This window comes from Antechinus flavipes, chromosome 4 (assembly GCF_016432865.1).
Source record: "Antechinus flavipes isolate AdamAnt ecotype Samford, QLD, Australia chromosome 4, AdamAnt_v2, whole genome shotgun sequence".
Classification (NCBI taxonomy): domain Eukaryota; kingdom Metazoa; phylum Chordata; class Mammalia; order Dasyuromorphia; family Dasyuridae; genus Antechinus; species Antechinus flavipes.
Genome location: NC_067401.1, coordinates 189,227,999 through 189,249,341, shown reverse-complemented (window position 1 = coordinate 189,249,341; position 21,343 = coordinate 189,227,999). Strand labels below are relative to the sequence as shown.

General features: G+C 39.3%; 2 protein-coding genes across 14 annotated transcripts in view; both read right to left on the bottom strand.

The window, feature by feature from the left end:
• Positions 1-8,831, bottom strand: part of ATAT1 (alpha tubulin acetyltransferase 1) — a 28,073-nt gene extending 19,242 nt beyond the window's left edge. Inside the window, exons 1-13 of one of the 13 annotated variants that reach the window (XM_051996158.1) lie at positions 8,691-8,831; positions 8,134-8,194; positions 7,894-7,985; positions 7,669-7,729; positions 7,403-7,516; positions 7,114-7,215; positions 6,170-6,215; positions 5,984-6,052; positions 4,470-4,541; positions 4,035-4,278; positions 1,356-1,477; positions 759-801; positions 222-497 (exon numbers count right to left, since the gene is read on the bottom strand). In XM_051996158.1, coding sequence (XP_051852118.1) covers positions 320-497; positions 759-801; positions 1,356-1,477; positions 4,035-4,278; positions 4,470-4,541; positions 5,984-6,052; positions 6,170-6,215; positions 7,114-7,215; positions 7,403-7,516; positions 7,669-7,729; positions 7,894-7,985; positions 8,134-8,194; positions 8,691-8,797 — 1,311 coding nt within the window. In that variant the 5' untranslated portion in view covers positions 8,798-8,831 and the 3' untranslated portion in view covers positions 222-319. Of the gene's footprint in view, positions 1-105; positions 802-1,355; positions 1,478-2,162; positions 3,529-4,030; positions 4,279-4,469; positions 4,542-5,983; positions 6,053-6,169; positions 6,216-7,113; positions 7,216-7,402; positions 7,517-7,668; positions 7,730-7,893; positions 7,986-8,133; positions 8,195-8,396 lie in introns of those variants that run through there. The other 12 variants (XM_051996159.1, XM_051996162.1, XM_051996153.1 and 9 more) reach the window with 12 other exon arrangements.
• Positions 8,832-9,411: 580 nt separating this feature from the next.
• Positions 9,412-21,124, bottom strand: MRPS18B (mitochondrial ribosomal protein S18B). Its single transcript, XM_051996176.1, has 7 exons — positions 20,990-21,124; positions 19,398-19,500; positions 18,046-18,143; positions 17,854-17,922; positions 11,401-11,467; positions 10,330-10,389; positions 9,412-9,998 (listed from the first exon to the last, which is right to left on the bottom strand). Exons 1-7 carry the CDS (start codon positions 21,107-21,109, stop codon positions 9,712-9,714), a joined length of 804 nt encoding a protein of 267 aa, XP_051852136.1. The 5' UTR covers positions 21,110-21,124; the 3' UTR covers positions 9,412-9,711.
• Between the last annotated feature and the right edge of the window lie 219 nt (positions 21,125-21,343).

Genomic DNA, 21,343 nt, shown 5'->3' with positions numbered 1-21,343 from the left:
ATTTTACTTCCCTCTGATTTTACATGTGAGAATGTCAGTCACCCGCCAAAAGTCAATCCTGACCTTAAAATGAATCTTCCCAATACATCACACTGAAATCCAGACTCCTGACCACAGCCTTTAATATTAAAAATAAAGTTTTCTGTTTAAAATACAATTTGAGCAGATAAGACCAGTGGTTGGGGAAAGGAAAGATGCCCAACTCCGATTGACCGACTGATGTTCCCCAAGGGCTGGGCTCAGTATTTCTCCAAGGAGCTGGGCCAAAGCCTCCAGGCCTTGGGGGATTACCCAGTGAGGGACGAAAAGAAGGACCAGGTTACCATGGCCTGGTACTTCGGTGCTCTTGGAGGTATCGAATGAACCTTGCGTTGACCATGGATTCCCCCAGTCTCCACAATGGGACTGGGAGCTGTAGAGCCTGTGGAGGGGTGGAGGACCTGGTTCCCCCCCCATCTTGCTCCCCTGACACAACCTGCTGCCCTTTGTTGGTACACCTGTTAAGGTGGGATGGAGAGGAGATTAAAGCATTACAGAGATGCTCATGTGAGGAATATGGGGCCGAATCCTTGAAAGTATTAAGAGGAATTATAGTTATTTAGAAATAAAGGAAATTTATAAGAGGTTTAAGTGGGGCAATGGGAAAAGGGCAACTAATATGTGAGATCAGGATAAATAACTTAGAAAGTCAGAAGATGGAAAAGGGAGAGTTGGAAGCATATAATCAGGATAATGTGAGCTTGCAAGTCAGACCTCACCTATTCTCTGTTTCCTGTTCCCTCTTCCTCTGTTCTTGATTGCCTGTGGAAACAGGGTGTGTGTGTGTGTATGTGTTTGTGTGCTAAAAGAGAAAGAGTGGATATAATGTATAATATAGTTTGAAAAGCATGGTGAGAATAGAAAAGAATGTTAGAGATGAAAAAGGCCTTATAAATCATATAATTTAACTGCTAGGAAATTCTAAAGATTCAATCAGTGGAAAATCTAGATCCCAAAGTCAGGTAGACTCTAGACTGCTACCAGTTTTAGGAGCAGTGATTCAGAATTGGAAAGACCTTAAAGGCCTTTCCATATAATCTAACCCCTTCATTTTACAGAAGTGGAATTTTGGACTGAGGAAGTCACTCACCTAAAATAAATTTATTAGGGAAATAATTCACCTAAGTCATACATAGTGACAGTCAAACAGTGACAGAGGATTAAAATCGAGATTTTCTGATTTCAAATCTAGTGCTCTTTCCACTGTGTCATAAGGGAGAGCTAGAACAGAATATAATTTGTAGAAAATCATGACTATGTTTAGAGCACAGTCTTGATTTCTAGACCAAGATTTCCCATAATGCCCTGCCACTTACCTGTTTTGGGACTTGAGGAATCTGGCTCCCCATATCGACTGTAACTGCAATTCTGGGCCACCAGTCCTGGGGTTGATCCCCTGTAGAAGAAATGGGCTATGGGGGAGGTAACAGGAAAGGGACTGAAGGATGGAAAGATGGAGTGAGTAGCAATAGAAACTAAGGGGAGCTATAGAAAGAAAAGGAAAACCAAGAGAAGGCAATCTAGCAATGATAATTCTGAGCTTGTGGTGGACTTAGGTTGTTAGCGCTTAGAGTAACCTCTGAGAATGTTGAAATGAAAAGAGGCTTAAGTATAGGATCTTTAGGAACAGAGAAATGCAAGTGGACAGAGGTAAATCAAGAGGGATGAAGGTTTATGGGATATAGAAAATATCAGACTTGTGGACAAAAAACTAGGAGGTCCTTATCAGGGATATATGAAAGACATTCAAGAAGTCATAGTGTGGTAATCAGCCTGGATATGAGGGGTTACTAAGCATGGGAAAGGAGGAAGGTTGCAGTTATTAAAATCAGAGGTAAGAGTCCACATGTGGAAATGAGTGTGTAGACATCTATAGATCCTATGAGGTAAGAGATGCAGATCCAAGAATATCAGAGATGGAATGAAGGGAAAGGAATCCTAGATTCTGAAACTAGTGATTCAATCAATGGAAGATTTATAGATCTCAAAGGTGAAAGAAGCAGAAGCAGTGACCACAGAATGCCGGGTGGAAAGATCCTGCAATCCCCAGGGCAAGAGACAGCAGCAGAATAAATGAGGCTTTTTGTTGCTTTTGTTTTTCCCAATGAAAAATACCCATTAGAAAACACACAAAAGGATACACACTTTATTTGAAATAACATTGAGGTAAGGGAGGATCCTGCTCCCCAGGGATTAGGGACACAATGTAATCTACCACACACAGAATATGAAAAAGGGAATGGCTATATACCATCCCAGGGTATATGATTACACTCTAAGAGCCTAGAAACAAAGGGAGGAAATTCCTATCTCAGTAAAAGGGAGGAAAGGAAAACTAGAGGATAAGTGGATTGGATGAGGAGGGGGCACAGGTTAGGAAAAGAGTGGTACACACTCATCTCAACACAATCTGAGAGAATAAGCATACACCATCATCTAAGTAGTTGTATGGGAGAAATGGAAGAGGAGATACTAGGATTCAGTCGATCCTTCAGACCAAGGTTTATTTCTTTGTATGTAATAAGCAGAGGTGACCTTAAGACTTAAAGATCCTCTAAGAGGATGCTATTAAAGTGGTAGTAGCGGCGATTTCTCTGTGGAAATCACAACATAGCAATAATCCAGGTTTTAGAACAGGTCCAATAAAGAGATAATGGAGGAGCCCTAATTCCAACTGGCTCTTTCCACACTGTCTTTTGGGATTTAGGAACTTTGCAAGGCTGAATGCTCCCTTTGGGAATCAGGTTAATTTCAGAAGGATTTGTCACCTAAAAAATGGGCCCCAAGAGAGTATGACTCTTCTTGGGATAGAATTATGGAAGAGAAGAGTCTGGAGGCCAAAGGAGTGGAATACTACTAATCCAAAAGGAAATCTAACTCCAAGGAATGTTGCACAGGAAACAGGAAAACTAGGCCAAATATACCTGTTTCTGGGACAATGATCCTTCAAATATGTGGTAGAAGAGGGCTAGGTCTATTGGTTATTCTAAAGTACAGATTTGGGATCTGTGGAGTGAGTTTTAAAAACTATCTTGATAATTGTATTTTATTATCTTTTCAGTTTTTTTGTATATTAAAAAATTATTCTGAGAACGGGTCCATTAGGTGTCACAAGATTGCCAGAAGGTTTCATGACACAGAAAAGGTTAAGAACCCCTGTACTCTACTACAGTCTGGAGGGATCCTGGGTTTCAAAGGATTAGCTAGTTAATCTAGCAGAGTTTCCATGTATTGGTTAGAAGTATTCAGAACCCAATTAGAGAATAAGAGTTACCTCTCCTGGAATAATAAAATGGGGATGGGAATAGGATATTTGTTATTCTGCTGCTGGATTAACCTGGCAAGGGGTTAGGACACTTGATCCTAAGTATTAGAGCTCCACTGCATCCTGGAAGATGAAATGGGAATATGGATCCTTTTAAAATCAGGTGGTCTTAAGTGAGGAGGTATAACCATCAATATCTGTTATTTTCAGGGCGAGTGAGGGAACTGTGGAACATATGGAAGGACAAAATGAGGAGAGAGGAAATGAGAAAAGAAAGAAATGAAGAATCAGAGATAAGATAGCCAAGGATAGAAATTAAAGAAATATTCCCTCCCCTACTTGTAGGCAAGTATTAACAGTATGCAAGGATAGAGAGTAGAATAGGTACCATTTTTCATCAATGTCCTAAGTCAAGATTCCAAAGAGCATACTGCTTAGTGCCTTTCTACCAAAACAAATCCCAGGTATATTATTTACCTCCTCATTCTTATGATTTTAAAACTGCTTGTTTTTGAGAATGCATACTTCCTCTTTCCTTTTCCCATTAAAGCAAGCTGTCCTCGGGATATATGAAGACTTTGCCACTTCTTCCTCTCCTATCTATATCCAAACATTCTTCACACCATTCTGTCAGTTTCCAGGTTGCCCCTTTTGATTCTAATATTCTAAGATCTCTTTTGACAGTTTCAAATTTCTTCCCAACTCTACCCCGATGTCAAAGTCTCATTACCTGGTACGCCTACGTTGGGCTGGGCTGCCGCCAGAGTCAGTTGCAAGCAGCAGGCGGGCAGTAGGGTGGGGGGGGCAGAGACGAAGAGATCGTAGCAACTCTTGTTCTGGCAGAAAGGGACGGAGGGGACCCCGATCCGGAGAATTGCCCAGGCTGCTGGACCGGGTGGGTGGTCGAGTTGGAGGTGTAGCACGTCGGGGGGCTCTGTTCAAGGGCCATGGAGGTTCTACAGCCACCTTCAGAACTAAGAGAGACAAAAAAAAAAAAAAAACCAAAGAAAAAGAAAACAAGGTGGGAAGAGAGCAAAAAGACAACCAAATGGAGAAAAGAGAAAGTACATAATGCTGTAGAGAAGAGACAAGGAGATATAAGCCCGTACATAGGGACTGACATTTCTTTGTTGGACCCTGCCCTCACCCTGATCCCTCCTCTTACATTCTCGATCACTAGAAGAATATGGTTTAATCTCTCCTTCTGCCTTCTTGGGGGGCAGCTTTCTGGCTGGAGCTGGAGAGAGAGGGCATATGGACAGAATGAGCACTAATCGACAGACATTTTTTCATCAGCTTTCCATTTCCCTTCACTGGACTACTCCCTGATGTCACAATTCATATTTGCTATTTGGATGTCAAATCAATCTCCACCCCTAGAAATCAGTTTTATGAAGTATCTACAAATTGACAGGGACACCCAAGGATACTGGAACAAATGGGAGGCGAACAGAAGGGAGTATTCCAAGCAAGGAGTCAGGGGAGAGAAATCAGAGAGGAGAATTTGGGGAGATGCAGGAAGAGCATAGCTACAGAAGCAGAGGGGTGGAGCTTCTTACTGGTCAGAGGGTGGTGTCAGGCACCCTTGAGAATCTGGGACAGTAGTATGGTTCCGGCCTGGGCAGTAAGGACCTTGGGTCCCTCTAGATGAGATGGACAAAGTCCGTGGTTAATCAAGAATTAGTCTGAAGGGAACTGGGGAGGTCAGAGAACAACCTCTCTGTTTTGGCCACAGGTAAGGAAGAGATTTAACTTTCATTTAAGAAGAAAGACTACAAAGTAAAGGACAGGAGCATACACAAGAAGTATGAGAGAAAAGTCACAATTAGATGACTATAGGCTGACCTCACCTCTTTGCTCACTCACTCTGTCCCTTCCATCTGAAGGAACAGTCAACTCACATTTTATTCAATCTTTTATTGACTATAATACCTCTTCAGCTGAAAATTTAAGCCTCTGAATATTATTGACTTCTGATGTTGACATGATCACCAGCTTTGTTGACTTTCACTCTCTTATACTTTGTAGCCTATAATCTGAAAAGAGCTAGAAGGGAAAGCCTCAGAAACCAAAATAATCATTTCCTTATATCCACTAAGGAAAAGTGTGAGCCAGTTAAAAAAGCAAATTGAAAAACTGATCAATCAAGGCTGGGACTCTGTAACTATCTGAGAGTTTCCAGCTGTCTATGTGTGACATGTAGGGGAATTAGGATTTCAAACAGGATGGAGTGTCTAGCTAGTCTCTGCTGAGTGACTTCATTGTAATGGTGATTTTTAATTTTCACAAATTATGAGGGCATCATAAATCAATTTATAATATAAAAATGTATTCTATGAATTGAAAAATGCCATAATTCATAACTTTAAAGGAACCTAAATAAGAGTAAAAATAAGAAATCTGCTCAAAGGGTACTGCATGCAAGTACTTCATACCATCAATAGTCAAGCCAGAATATTTAATTAAAAATCATGCCTGAAACAGAACTTTTCATATTGCCATATATCAAAAATAATTATCTAAATGATGCTTGGGACCTTGGATAGCTTTGTCAAAAATAATTTTCTAAATGACTTTTGGAATCTTGAATAGCTTTCTTTCCCATTCCTGATAGCCGTCCCTTTTCCCATTTTAGTCTCTAAAATGATATTCAACTTCTAAATCCCAAATGAAGTTTACCATTAGGTGTGTTATCAACCGAGGCAGCACGAGAGCAGCGAATCGCCCTCAGAGAGGAAGCAGGGGACCCTGTGGGAAAGGAAGTGGGGGTTCCCTTACTCAAGGGAAGGGGACAATGGGATTAATGGACCTACTCCCTACTCCCTACCCCTGACTCTAGGACTGAGAAGGGAGAGGGAAACTCACGGTGCTGGTGGGCAAAAAAGCCTTCGAAGATCACAAAATTGTTCACCTGAATGTTGGAATGAGAGAAATTAAGTCATTTATTCAGTCACATGAAAAAACATAAATGGAGTACTCCCTATTGTACTAGAAACTAAGAGAAAAAAAAATGATAGCTAGCATTTACATACTGTCTATTACAAGTCAGATATGGTTCTAAACTTTTTACAAATATTGTGTCTTATCTTCATGACAATCTTGGGAGGTAGATAGGAGTTATTATTAACCCTATTTACAAGTGAGGAAATTAAGCCAAAAACAGGGTTAAATAACGGTCCAAAATCACCTAGCTAGAAAATGTCCCAGGTCATATTTGATTTAGGTCTAGGAGACAAGTCCTTGCATCAGTCAATAGAAATATCAAAGACATAATTCTTATTTTGGGTAATCAGTATAATGATGAAAAAGGTCACATACATTTATACATGACAGATTGAAGACAAGTTACAAAACACAAGATCAAGTTCAGGTTGTATTAATTTAGAGACATACCAAACAGAGACATTATTTGAATGGAGTGAATAAGTATATTCTTAATATGGACTGTGTACTGTGGGAAGACATTCAAATTGTGGGGAATGGCTTTTGTAAAGGCAAGACTGAAATGATGAAGTTATGTTTAGATAATAGGAAAGATGAATTTGGCTGCAGCATAAGAATCAAAATAGGGAGCCAACATGCATGAGAATAAGATGAATAGAGAGTACTATAGTAGATGGATGCTAGCACAGTGCCTAGCACACAGTAGGTGCTTAATGAATGTTTACTAATATGAAAGAACTTGAAGGAGTACAAATTGCACGTAATATAAATGGGAAATTCTTGATAGTCCCCAACAAAGAATAAACATAACTAGTAGGTTCTTCACTCTCATCTGTTCTAGGGTCACATTTCTCAAGAGTTCTAACCTGTGGCACTGTGGATTCCAGGTTGTAGTGTTTATTCAAGAACCGCAGCAATTTCTCTGAGGGTCGGTCAATAGCTAGTTGGTGTGGTTCAACTCGTTCCTTCTGCAGGACAAAAAGGAGTTCAGAGGACAGTATGGAAGTGGAGATAATAAATTTCAAGGGATGTAGGGTTAACAGGAACATTTGGAAGTTCAGGAGACAAGTGGTCTCAAGATAAGGACAATGGCAAGTTGGGAGGACTTTAATTTGCAATTTGAAAGCACTTTAAAATTTAAGCTGGTAATCATACCTCTAACATATATTGGAAAAGATTCAGTCCATGTCCATGGCGTTGCAGTGATTCATGGATGTAAAAGTCTAGTATGCAAAGTGGTTCTACTTCATTATGGGCCCCTCGATCATCCTGATGGAGGGATGGATATGAGGGTAAGAGAAGGGAGAAGGAATAGATTACTTTCAGAACATAAGCATCTCTTCTTCACCTCTCATCCCTTCACCACAATCTGCCAACCATTGCCAGACTCAGAAATCCAAGCACACTATCCTGTAACTCACCAGAACAAAGAGTTTCTTATATCCAACTTTGAGAAAGCCAATTATAGCTCCTTTTCCAGCCCTGTAGGAAGGGGAGAGAGCGGGAGAACTCACAGCTTATCATGGAGAGAGAAAAAGAGAAAGAAGAGGGAAGAGAAGGAGAAAGAAGGAAAAGGAAGATTATGTAGCTACTAGAAGACATTAATAAAGAGAAGGAACAAAGAAACACTAGAGTCCAGCACTCACGGACGGGCAGAGGTATCCTTCAGCACATACATAACATGTCGGTTACTCTGCATTCTTGAAGCACTGGTGATGGGACCAGGAAGATGTTGTGCCTAATAAGATGGAAGAATTTAATTATAACCTCCTTAAGACTTCCCCTTCCTCCCTTAGGCCCCTTCAAAGTCACTTTGGAATGGGGTCTAGTGGCTCCCTGTTTTGTCAACCCTTCATGGTTCTCATAATGAAATGTCTTCCTAGTACCTTGGCTGAGGCCTTTCCCAGTTCATCGACAACAGTCATGATTTGCTGTTGGAGATCAAAACTGCAGAGAGAGGAGAAACATAAATCACTGAACTTGCCTTGTATATCCAAGGAATGGTCCTGGGAAGGGGAAAGGTAACCTTAATTCCAAACCTAGGTTTTCACCTTCAAGTACTGACTTAAGTCTCCTTCATTCCTGATTTTGCAGCCTTATGGCCCTAAGTAACTGACAGCCCTTCCCCCTCCTTCCAGTCCTCACCCACCTGGTGGAACTTTTTAGGAGTAAAAGACTAATGTCAAAAGGTTCGGAAACCCCTTTTCCAGCCCACGATAATGGACATGATGGGGTCAGAATGCATTCCCATTATGTAGATGAAAAAGTACATTCTACTTTGCAGTTGAGACCCAACAATGGCCTAGAGGATGAAAGGTCAAAGAATCATTCCTTGCCTTAAGTCTACCCTGATTTGGGATGAAGGGGTCATGGGGAAGAGATTGGGACAAATATAGGTGATGCAAGGAGGGGCGTGGTAGATGGATGAGGGTTGAGAGGTCACCGAGCCGAGGTAGTGGTTCCGGTTCGGCGGGCCGGAGCACGGAGGTGTTGATCCAGTATGATAATCGGCTCCGGGAACAAGGCGTCCACATCGAACGGGAACTCCATGGCCCATTGTGCGCTCTTGGCCACACCCTCTAAACGGCACTTCCGACGTAGAGCCCCGCCCCTTCCGCCTAACTGAAGCCAGGGTGGGTTGCCGTTCACTCCACTTTATACTTGCTACCAACAGCATCATAGCAACCAACTGAACGATCTTAGTCTCAATCCTACCCAGTCCAGACTAACATCGTTTTCTTTCCAGGAAACCAATCGTGTGATGATTAAGTGATCTCTAATCTCCTCCAGAATCTTCATTTTAAAACACCCTAGTGCCTCTTCCCATGGTAGTTTTTCTGTTCCAGATCTGAATTATCCGATAGCCCTGGGGACTAAATGCCCAATTTCCAAGTTTAAAAAACCAATCAATCTATTTTATAATATCCATTTTCAACCAAAAAAAAAAATCAATCTCAGGATGAGATTTAATCTGGATCTACGATTTCATCAACATTGAAAACCATCCATGAAGATCCATTCATACAACTCTAAAATCATGATGCTTAGTGAAAATCTACCTTGTCTTTAACATTTACTAACCACCCTCCCACCCTCCCCATTTTTTGAAGGAATGGCTAAAGTTCAAGTATCTACCACCTCCAATCTAAAAACAGACACATGAATAATAAAATAATTTTTTATTATAAAGTGTTGACAGGTTTGGTAACCCCTATACCTGCAACTTAAAAATATAGGGGGAAGCTGCAGCAGAAAGGGGAATCAAAAACACTTATTTAGATATGCTGCTTCATTTTGCGGTCTATTTTCTCCTTTCTTCTAGGCCAGAACTTGCCACTATCCTACTCATTTCTAAGAAGAGTAGGGGTAAGGATCAGTTCAGTTTAGGCTAGAGCATTTTCTCACATCCATCCCTTAAGCTCTGGAGCAACACAGTACATTCATCCCTTCTCATGACTTCCATTTTAGTGGATACTCTTGGATTCCTCTCCCTCTGGGAGAATATTAGTTTGAGATGGACTCATGGGCATCATTTCCAGAAGGGGTTCACTTTCTTCCTTAAGGTGGCCTTGATATAGACGTCGAATTCGGGACAGCTCTCTCTCAGGTGGCTGCTGCCAATTGTACCATGGATACCAGGAGGTACCTGCAGCTAAGGCAGGAGCCATTGGAGTACAGCCCACAGCTCCATGAGAATTGCTGAAATCAGTATCCCGTGGCTGTGCCAGGGGGATGTGATAACTGAGGAAACCTAAGGAGATGAAAAAATATGGGGAAAAGGAATAAAATAGAAGGCAATATAATTAAATGGGGTGTCATTAGGAAAGGAAAAGTTGAGAAATGAAAAGTGAGGAGGAAGAATTAAGTTTGATGAAGTTTAGGAATAATAATAAGGCATTAATGAGACACTGAAATGCTAAATGAAATGTAAAGAGAAAGAACAGAAAGGGAAAGGTCTATATCCTTTCTCAGATTTTCAGAATTGGAACTTTCTTATCTTTCATCATTCCCACACACTCTTCCCTCCAAGCCCACATTCTCTTCCCACTTCTAAAATACTCTTTCCCCTTTCTGTCTCTTACCATGGTCTCTAGCCTTCAGGATGGCCTCTGTCATCTTCTTATGCTGGTTCATACAGATACCTTGTAACAGGAAAAAATGAGAGAAAAAGGGAGAGAAGAGTATCATTTTATATTGTAGTAATATCAACTGCCATAATGGAATTTGGTGGACTAGACTTCAAGAAAGATTCTTCCTACTGTACAGATTAGGAATTTAAGGACCAGAAACTCTCTATTTTGCAAAGTTGATTGTGGTATTCTTTTTCTTTAAAATATAAAGGTTCTCTCTGGGAGCAGGTTTCTTGGGGAGGTTTTCTGGAAGTAGCCTTAGTTAGCCAGTTAGTTTTTCTTAGAGGCCTCTTTCTCTCTCCTTGGTTCTAAGAGCTCTTGCAGCTTTGTCCTTTGCTTCTGCCTCTGCTTTCTTCAGCCTCCAGCCAGCACCAAGGTGAAAGTTGGAAATGAATCTGTCTTGCCTCCAAGAGAGAGCTTCTGGCTCTCAATCTCCCAGAGTGCTCCTCTCCGACCCCTGACAATGTTCCGAAGTAACTCACTTGACTGGCTCCCTGAAGCTTTATTTTTGCTCCTTCTCCAAAAAGGGTTACAAGAGTGGGATTATGGGTTTCATCCCAGAGTGCTCTCTGGCCCTAAGAGCTTCAAGGGAGGTGTGAATTCACAAAGTTACAAAGTTAACTTTGTGAATCTCCCATACTTGTGAACGCCAAAGAGTACTTAAATACTTCTTGCTTATATGAGCTCTCTAAAGGTGTGAACACAAGCATTGTGTCTATCAGTTGTACTTAGTACCTTGTTTCTTCTGGCCCATAACATCTCCTTGTAAGATCAGATCAATCATACCGAACCATGCTAAATTAGATAATTATTGTCTCTATCAACTCTAATGACTTAACACTTTGTAAGGATTCCAACAGTTGATTATGAAAACACATAATATTTTGCCCTTGTTTACATACAAGTCCTGATACATCCAAAAATTTTCCAAAAGCTGGAAGCTACACGTCTAGATGAGGATGGAAATTTTTCTGTGTGGAAACAGGAGATAAGGGTAAACTCTTAAGGGTCTGGGACTCTAACCTGTATATGGGGCATGGAAGATGACACCTGTTTGAGCACAGATAAACTGTTCCAAGAGCTTCACATTCTGAAAAGAAATAAAAGAAAATGGAGGTTGTGATAATATTAGAAAGTGGCAGTAGGAATAACATACCCTTCTACATCTTATTCCAAACTTTCCAATCTCTCCACTCCTTTTCAAACCAACTTATCAATGAAATCTCCCCTGATTCTAAGACAATAGTGCTCTACCCTTCTCTTGAATATATCTAGTATCCAAAGCTTATTCCCAACAATATTTATGCCAAATTTAGATCTTTTCTATAAACTACTATTGCAAAATTCTTTTATCCCTTCCTGTGGGTTTGGTTAATCAATCAAGAAATAGTAGATGCCTACAAGGAACTGGGAATATAAGTACAAAAGTCCTTGACTGTAAAAAACTATAATTTCAAGACTTGCTAGTTCAGATTCTGCCACATACTAGCCATATGATCTTGAGTAAGTCACTTAAACCCATTTCACAGAAAATGGAATTCAGTTCATCTTGCTTTATACAGGGCTGTGGTGTGACTTATTTCTCAACAATGGTTGTGATGCTTACTCAGTGGAAGTCTGAAAGCCCAGGCCTCCTTAGATCTCAAAACCTGGATATTCAAGCTCCCACATTTTTCTCATGTAGGCCTCTCCTTTTTAATATAGGTCCCTCTTTTTCCCCAGGAAATAATGAAGTTTAATTAATGCCCCTGGACATAGAGTAACATCCAGTGTTAGTGAGAAGAGCCACAATCACTTTGCACGTTGTGAAATTCTAATAATAAAGTAGATAATGTCCCAAATACTCACTTTTCTACCTTAATTTCATTGGACAGTCGGAGAGAAAAGAAAAATACTTTTCACCAAAGTTTGTTTCCATTTCTTGCTGACAAACCACCAGATAACAGAAATCCTGCAACCCTGAAACTCATTTAGTGGGACCAGAAGAGATCTTATACTGAATTCTTAACTTATCCACTTCAGAGTCTCTGTCACTGGAGGAGTGAATTGAGATGAGATGAACCCTCATAAGAAATTGTTGGACAACGATACTATTTGAGGATGTATTCTGATGGAAGTGGATCTCTTCGATAAAGAGAGCTAATTCAGTTTCAATTGATCAAGAACGGACAGAAGTAGCTACACCCAAAGAAAGAACACTGGGAAATGAATATAAACTGCTTGCATTTTTCTTTTTCTTCCCAGATTATTTCTACCTTCTGAATCCAATTCTCCCTGTGCAACAAAAAAACTGTTCGGTTCTGCACATATATATTGTATCTAGAATATACTGTAACCTATTCAACATATAAAGGACTGCTTGCCATCTGGGGGAGGGGGTGGAAGGAGGGAGGGGAAAAATCAGAACAGAAGTGAGTGCAAGGGATAATGCTGTAAAAAATTACCCTGGCATGGGTTCTATCAATAAAAAGTTATTTAAAAAAAAAGAAATTGTTGGAAGAGTGAATTCATAAGGAACTAATTAAATGACCCGTGGAGTCACTAAAATTCTGTGATGGTGATAATGGCATGACTCCCTAGTTTCTAAAAGACATAACTCCGAAGGCAATTTCTTTTTAATCCTTCCTTTATACTACCTCTGCTCTTGTAATTGCCCCAGTCTTGGATTACTTACATTACTCAAGCCTTCTGTTATTCCTGTGCATCTAAATGAAGTTAAAGGAAAACCACCAAACTGTGATGATTTGGGTCTTCTATTTGGAATATTATGTTAAATAATATCAACTTAGCCCTCACTGAAACATTAGCGATCCTTTCACATGCTCCTAAAGAATTCACTATCCCACAGTCATCACACTGATTTTTTCTAAAAGTTTTCAACCCTCCTGATATCTACTATGACTTCTTCTATATGCCCTTCTTCATCCTCTCAGTTGAAAATGTTCACTCATATCTCACTGAAAAATTTGAAGCCATTAGCCAAAAGTTTTTTTTTTCCTCTTCCACCTATCATTTGGAATGCCTTTTCCAACTATCTCCTTCTTTATCTCTTCACCAGAAGAGGCCACCTACCTCTCTTTTTGCAACCTGCACAAATGATCTGTCTATCCCATCTTCTCTGGCAGAGTGCTTCTCTATGCTTTCTCACTAACTTTCAATATCTCTTTGTCTATTGGCTGTTTTCCTGCTGCCTACAAAACATGCCTATGTCTCTTCCATCTTCAAAAAACACTTCCTTCGCCCATCCATCTCTGATAGCTATTGTCTTATTCCTTTTGTAGCTAAACTGTAGCTTTTGTCTCCATCCTTTAGTAGCTAAACTCTTGGAAAGGCGGATTTACAATTGATACTTCTACTTCCTTTCCTCTCATTCTCTTGTCTGCATTTTGGCCTTTAATATCTTCATTCAACTGAAATTGCTTCTCTGAAGTTATTAATAATTTCTTAATTGCAAAAATCAAACAGCCTTTTCTCAATTTTCATCCTTCTTGACCCGCCTGTAGCCTTTGATACTGTCAACTAATCTCATAAGTATGGGCAGGAATGATGGAGAAGTCAAGGAAGTCCCCAAGTAGGTGCAGCCAAGGGAGAAATAAAATCTATGAGCTAAGATCTCTTCTTAAATGGAGAGTTGTAGTTCACAGCCCACCTTCCAATCACAGAAGCTGAGAATAGTGATGACATAAAGGACCAAGGCTGATGAGATCTTCCAGAATGATGAGGTTATCCCAGTAATGACCTTCCTGGGATAGATGGTTAGTGTTGGTTCCTTTATATCTGACTCTTCATGAGGTTTTCTTGGCAAAGATACTGGAGTAGTTTGCCCTTTCTTTCTCCAGCTCATTTTACAGACAAGGAAACTAAAGCAAACAGAGTTAAGTGACTTGTCTAGGATCTTTTGGGGGAAGATAATTGGCACAGTAGATATAGCAGTAGTCCTGAAGTTCGATTTTGGCTTCAGAACCTTAGCTGTGTCACTTATCCTTGTTTGCTTCAATTTTTTATCAGGGCCATCTCCAGTTGTTCTGATCTGTATCTAGCCACTGGATCCAGATGGCTCTGGAGGGGAAAGTGAGGCAAGTAATCTTGCACATCTCTCCCTCACTTGAATTGAACTCATTTGCATGCTATGGCATCACCTCCCTGATGTCATGGTCCTTTTCAAAAAGGCAGGACAAACAATAACAACAATCTTAATCTGTGAAGTAGACTAGAAAAGGAAAGGAAACCACTCTAATATATTGCCAAGAAAAATTCCAACAGCATCAAGGAGAGTTGGACACGACTGAAATGATGTTCAACAATAACCAGGGCTGCAGAGCTGCTAAATGCCAGAAGTCAGATATAAACAGATGAAGATGAAAGTTCTTGACTCTCAGTCTGGTACTCTATATGCTGCCCTACCTAGCTGCCTTTAGAGAAATCACTGAGAGAAATGGGAGCTAGATGAAAAATGATATTGATATTCTCTTCTCTTTTTTTTTTTTTTTTTTTTTTTTTTTTGCTGAGGAAATTGAGATTAAGTGACTTGCCCAGAGTCACACAACTAGCATGTTAAGTGTCTAGCATGTTAAGTGTCTGAGACCAAATTTGAACTCAGGTCTTCTTGACTTCAGAGCTAGTGCTCAATCCACTGCACCACCTAGCTGCCCAGTTCTTAAGTCTTCTTTGTTGTATATCCAATCCAGATTATGCTTCCATGGCTCTGTCCTTTATCTAGAACTAACTTCTACCCTGGATCTCTAGCCTAACATCTCCAATTGCCTATTTAAGTTGAACTGCATATCTAATAAATCTTTTATTTATTATATCTTAATTTTAATTTTAATATATTTAGTATTTATTCACTCTGTGCAAAATTGAACAATTCATTATCTCCCCCCCAAAAAAAACTCTCTCCCTTTTCCTAACTTCCCTCTTACTATAAAGAGCACCATACTTCCAGTCCTCCCCAGGCTCATAATCTAAGTGTGAACCCTATCTCCTAATTCCTTCCCACTTCCACATTTAATTTACCACCAAAGTCTATCAATTCTGTCTTCCTAATATTTTTCATATAAGCCCCTTTCTCTCCTTTGATACTGTCACTGTCCTGACTACCAACATCACTTCAGGCCTTCACTACTACAATAGTCTTCTTGCTCAAATCTCTGTTTACTCCAGTCCATTCTCTAGCTAATTGCCAAAGTAACCTTTCTCAAGTACAGACCTGACTATGTCAGCATTGGCCCTCCCCAATAAACACTAGTGAATCTTTAATACTTCCAGAATCAAATATAAAAATCCTCTCTCTGGTGTTCAAAGTCTTTCATTTCCTGGTTCCTTTATCTTTCTGGTCCTCTGGAAGAAATACTTGGTTACCTCCACAAACTCTGTGATCCAGCGACAACAGCTTCCCCAACTTCATATTTAATATCCTAACTAGTTCATAAAGCTAGTAGATTCATCTTCTTTATGCAATTCAATACATAATACAATTTGAAAGAGAGATGTGCATGAATAGGGCAATATTAACATTCTAACATTTGAATATCTGTAACAAAGATTCATCTGTTTTGAATGCTACTTTTTTTTATTATTTATTATAAATTCTTGGGGGCAGAGATTGAAGCTTTTTAGCAATAATCTAAAATTTACAAATATCAGCATACTCGTTTGACTCCCTTCTGCCAACATCAATCTGTGAAAAATCCTCCTTTTTTGAGTTTCAAAAGAAACAGATATATCACTTTTCACTTTTACCTTTTAGAATTTATTTTCCCTCAAAGTTCAGCTCAAGTACTATATTATATATACAAGGATTTTCCTGATGTTGCTGGTATTACTATTTCCCTCAAAAGACTATCTTCTGTTTTGTACATCCTTTTTTTTTTTTTTTTTTTGCACCTATATTGGATTACTTGCTTTCTAGAGGCAGAAGGAGAAAAATTTAGAACCTAAGGTTTTGCAAGGGTGAATGTTGAAAGCCATTTCTACGTGTATTTTGGAAGAAAAAGACTATAATTAGGTTAAAAAAAAAAAAAACATTTCTCCTAATAGAATGTAAACTAATTGAGGGCAGGGAGTTTCTTTTCATCTTTGTATTCTCACCTAGCTACAGAAGTGAATTCTCAACTTAAATATATACCTTCATGTTATTTCAGATACACATAGCAACTGTCATATAGTTGATCTTACTATCACTCAAGGTATTCAAGTTTCCATTATCAAAAATTCTCCAAAGCCTCACTTGACTAATCATCCCTTTCATAGCCAAACTTTTAGTAATAGCTGTTGATACTTCTTACCTTCATCTCATTCCCTTCTTAATCTTTCGTAGTAATCCTTTAAATGCTTGACTTAGAAACATCTAACACTCAATCACCCTTTCCAATTGGACATCCTTTTCTCTCTGGATTTTCATGAGACTATTCTTTCTTCCTTTTTCTCCTATCTGATCCCCTCCTCTTTCTTAGCCTCCATTGCTGGATCATCATTCATATCACATTCCTTAACTTTTGAGAGTATCCCAAATTTGGCCTGGGTTCTCATCATCTTTAAGTATTGGATAATACCCATGGTTACAGAGAGAGGTATAACCAACCAACTAGCAAATAAGAATCAAGATTGGTCAGAAAGATATGAAAAGATTTAAGACAGAATAGACTCAAAGCCAAGAAACAAAAGAATTTCTAGGAGAAGAGGGGATGTTTGAAAGTTTCAAAAGTTCAAGGTTAAAGATTGTGTAAAGCTTTGAGATTTAGCAATTAAGATATCAATGATGACATTGGAGAAGAGAGTTTGAGCCTAGTCATGGGGTCAGAAGCTAGGTTACTAACGGCTGAGAAGTTATTAGGAGGTGAGGAAGTGGAGACAATGGCTACAAATGGTTTTTCTTAATTTTTAGATGTTTGTGAGAAATAGCTTGAAGAAATAGTGGGGCCAAGTAAAAGTTTTTAAGGAATAGAGAGACTAATTATGTTTGTAAGCAGCTGATAGCAAACAAGATTATAAAGGGCACAATTCAAGGTGGCAGCCTGTAGAAAATAAGATATGATAATAGCTAACATTCACATAGTGTTTTATATATTTTGATTCATTTAGTCCTCACAACCAACCCTATTAAGTTGGTAATATTATTTTCCCTATTTTGTAGATGAAAAAACTGACAAATAATAAATGACTATCTAAGGTGATATAGCCTAAGTATATGAGGCAAAATTTGACCTGAGGTCTTCCTGACTCTGAAGTTCTATGAACTATCCATCTATAGCTTTCTGCAATGATGAAATTAAAGGATAGAAGTAGAGAGGTTAGCCTTGAAAGCACATCCTTTTCAGAAACTGGAGCAATGGAGTAAAAAGGAGGGACTAACAGTCATTTTGAGGTTTAAAGGAAGGGAGTAGGAAAACTATTACTTTTAAGCACAGTTAAGCACACTTAAGCATTAGTTTCTGAGGTAGGTAAAGAAGACTATGAAATTTGGAAGTTTCTTACTCTAAAGTCCACATGGAGCTTCTGATCCCGGCAGATAGGGCAAGGATTTCCAGCGACTTTGTTCCCTCGCTGAAGGGAAAAGAGATAGGGAGAAACTTCAGTAATAGCACAAATGCCTTTGTTGTCAAGGTCCGTGCAATCCCACCCTGTCATTCCTTAATCTCTATACCAGAGACCCAATTCCTTACTCACAATGCATGTCTTACGGGTTCGTTGTGGTGGGATGCCACCTTTATGGTTTCTTTGATAGTCAGCCCAGACTGGACGGGAGCCATATCGAGTCAGGTATTCTAGAAAGGAAAAGAAAGGAAGGGAAGAAAAAACAAATAAGACTTTATTAAGCATTTACTATATGCCAAACACTTCAAAAATTTGATCTACCATATATCTGATCTACAATAACTACTAGAATAATTACTTTTATGACTCCATTCTATTTTTGTAATCTTGTTCATATTATTTCCTTTTAGTTCAAACTAAGTCATTCCACAAAATTGCCCTAGATATATCTATGCCTTTCCTAATACTATTCTCAATACCTGGAATGTTTTCTCTCCCCCTCTAATCTCCACCTGTTGAAATCCAATCCTTTAAGATATCCAATTAAATTGCCATACTTTTCTTTGAAAAGTAATTCTTACATCCACATTGGCACTAATCTTTTCCTCCTTTCTCACAAGAGAAGTCTAGTCTTTTTTTTTTTTTGTACCTGTCTTCTATAGTAATAACTTTAAATTTTTTGTTCTGTTTTAGTAATTTTCAAAAACTTATTACCACCCCCCATGTTTCCCTTAGACATCATTCCCTATTCATCTTTTCATTCCTTCATTATTTAATAAATATCTACTTGGTAAAGAGTTAAGTGCTGAGAAGCCAAAGTTTAACGAAAAAACTGACTTTGTCTTAATGAAATTTATTTCCTATAAGACATAAAGATTGATAGCTACAATACACAAGAATATAAAACATATTAATGTCCGCAAACAAAATGTTATGTAAGAAAGAGGCAAAGAAGGGCACTTCTAAGGGGGAAAATTGGGATGGGAAGGATGTACAAGAAATTCAACATATTCTGTTTATTGGATTACTTGCCATCTAAGGGAGGGGGGAAGAAAAAGGAAGGAAAGAAATTTGGACACAAGGTTTTGCAAGGGTGAATGTTGAAAATATATGTGTTGAACATAAAAAGCTTAAATTAAAAAAAAAAAAAGAAAGAAAGAAATTCAACACGTTATAGACATTCTAATCCCAGGAAATAGTGTGTGAAAAGACTGATGTGAGAAGTACAAAATATGACATATGTAAAAGGTGAAAAGAAAAAGGATAAGGCTGGAGAAAAGGGTTATTGTTAGATTGTATAAACTTCAGTACAGCCTTTGCTTCAGTGTTCACTTAAGAACTATTAAGAAGAAAGCATTCCTATCTGGTCCATTCTTCTTCTTAGGTTCAACACACCCATAATCTTTTGAAAACTGATGGCTCTGTCTTCTCCTTAGTCTCCACATTTTCCTTTCCCTCTTCCCATATTTTCCTTATGGTGGTACCTTCTGTCTCCAGATATTCCCACGGAGCATTCTGATCGGGGGAGACAGGAATGGAACCTTCTTCCTCAGGGGAAACTTTGGTGCATAATGCCTGGGAAGTAGTCTATGAAAAAGAAAAGGATAAGGTTTATGAGGAAAATGAGATATCTTGGTTTTGTCCCCAATGATCCTTGAGGTTTTGTAAAAATGTTAAAACTGGTACAGTGATGTATAGTAAGAATATGTACTAATCTTGATCTTAGTCCTTAAAGACTCAAAAGCACTAAAGTAATGTAAGCTGATAAATATTTAATTTAGTTTCTGGGAAAGCAGCTGTACACATGGCGTCTCCAAAGTCTTATTTCAGTTTTAAGCTGTAAAGGACAAGGAGAACATTCTTATTCTGAACATTCTTCCCTTTTAGGTTCCACCTACAGGATTTAATTACCATTAAATTAATAGATAAGTTAATATTAAGAGAACTGACATTGAAAAAGATACAAAAAAAAGGATATTTCTTAAAAAAAAATTAGTATCAGAAGACGAATAAAGTGAACTTGGTAGATGTTTCTGGTGATAAAGAGAAAGGAAAGGAAGAGATACCCAAGTTCCTAAGAGTTTGCTATAGTATCCAGAAAAAGGTTATGTTAGGATCACAAAATATGTGTGATGTACATGTGATTCTCATCCCAATTCTGTCTCTGAATTACTGATGTTACCCTGCTTTTAAAAAAAATCAGTTTCCCATTCCAGAAGAATGAGCAACCAGAGTCCCACAGCTGGGATCAAAAACCTCAGGCCTATAATTAATCCCATAGTGACCTTAATCTCCTCACTCTTGAGGCTAACTTGCTCCATTTCAGGGAATAGCAACTGTGGGAAGCAGCTTTCCCCTCTTTGCCCTTCATCTAAGGATCTTCAAGGTGGTGAGTTTTGAAGCCAGGGCTTCAAGAGACTTGGGCAGCGGGGAACCTGGTGGAAAGTTTCTGGATAGTGTTCTGACAGACAAGAGACCTTCAGGGCCAAAGAGAGCAGTATCTTGAGCTCCTCAGATCCTATCTACATTCAGTAGTGTAGAGATAAATACATCAGTGTACCGGGAGGATCGTAAGCCCCACATGTGCTAGTTAAGCCTGCATCTACATGGATAGAAGGAACGAGAGGAGTTTTCAAGAGCTATCTTGAAAACTATCTAAGTGAGGCAGGAAAACCATTCTCAGGTCAGACCTCTTTATCAGTCAAGTGAACAAAGTACTCTGGAAGAGAAAGAAATGGGGGGAGGGACTGCTACAGCAACTTGGAGAGCAAAGAGCTCCTCCAGACGTTCCATGGCAACGCAACATTGCTACTATAAACAACCTTAAAGACAATATAACACTCCTCAGTATGAGCTCTAAAACTAAGAACACGATATAAGAGATTGGCTAGTGGGAGTGAAGTAACCAAATCAAGACAAGAAAGATGTGAGCTTTCTCCTCCCTCTCCCCAACCGTAGGAAGGAAAACTCTTTCCGGGCAGTGTGGAGAAGGAAAGGCAGCCAGCCGGAACCCATTCAAACGAGGGCAAGCAGCTGCGAAGAGGGAAGACAACGCGAGAGAGGAAACGGCAGATACCTGCACCCAGTAGACACCTCTGACAGGTGTGAGACCCAAGCGCCGCTTAAGCAGCAGAGTTAGGAAAGAGGACGCCATCTTGGTGTACGTAGGAGTGGGGAGAATCACAAGACTGAGCATGTCTGTTAGCAGGCTGGGTGGGGCTGATGTGAGAAACGCACATTGCCCGGACGTGGCTGTGTGCGCATGCGTCAATGCGTAGGGGCGAAGACGACCAATTTTAACTGCGTCACAATAGAATTGGCCTTCAAAATTACCATTGCTGTAGCCACTTCGCTATGGTTCCTAGACCCATTACACAATCTTTTGCATATGAACAAGTTTGTGGTTGATTTTTGGCTCCGGTTCTACTAG

Bases quoted from the DNA above. Each gene is read 5' to 3' on its own strand.
- MRPS18B (XM_051996176.1), bottom strand. From the start codon at position 21,109: ATGCTCAGTCTTGTGATTCTCCCCACTCCTACGTACACCAAGATGGCG. The intron at 18,144-19,397 runs GTACCACCATAA...TTTCCTTTCTAG, and splicing joins GGAATATCTGGAGACAGAAG to AATACCTGACTCGATATGGC. The intron at 10,390-11,400 runs GTTAGAGTCCCA...TCCTGTTACAAG, and splicing joins CTTCCATGCCCCATATACAG to GTATCTGTATGAACCAGCAT.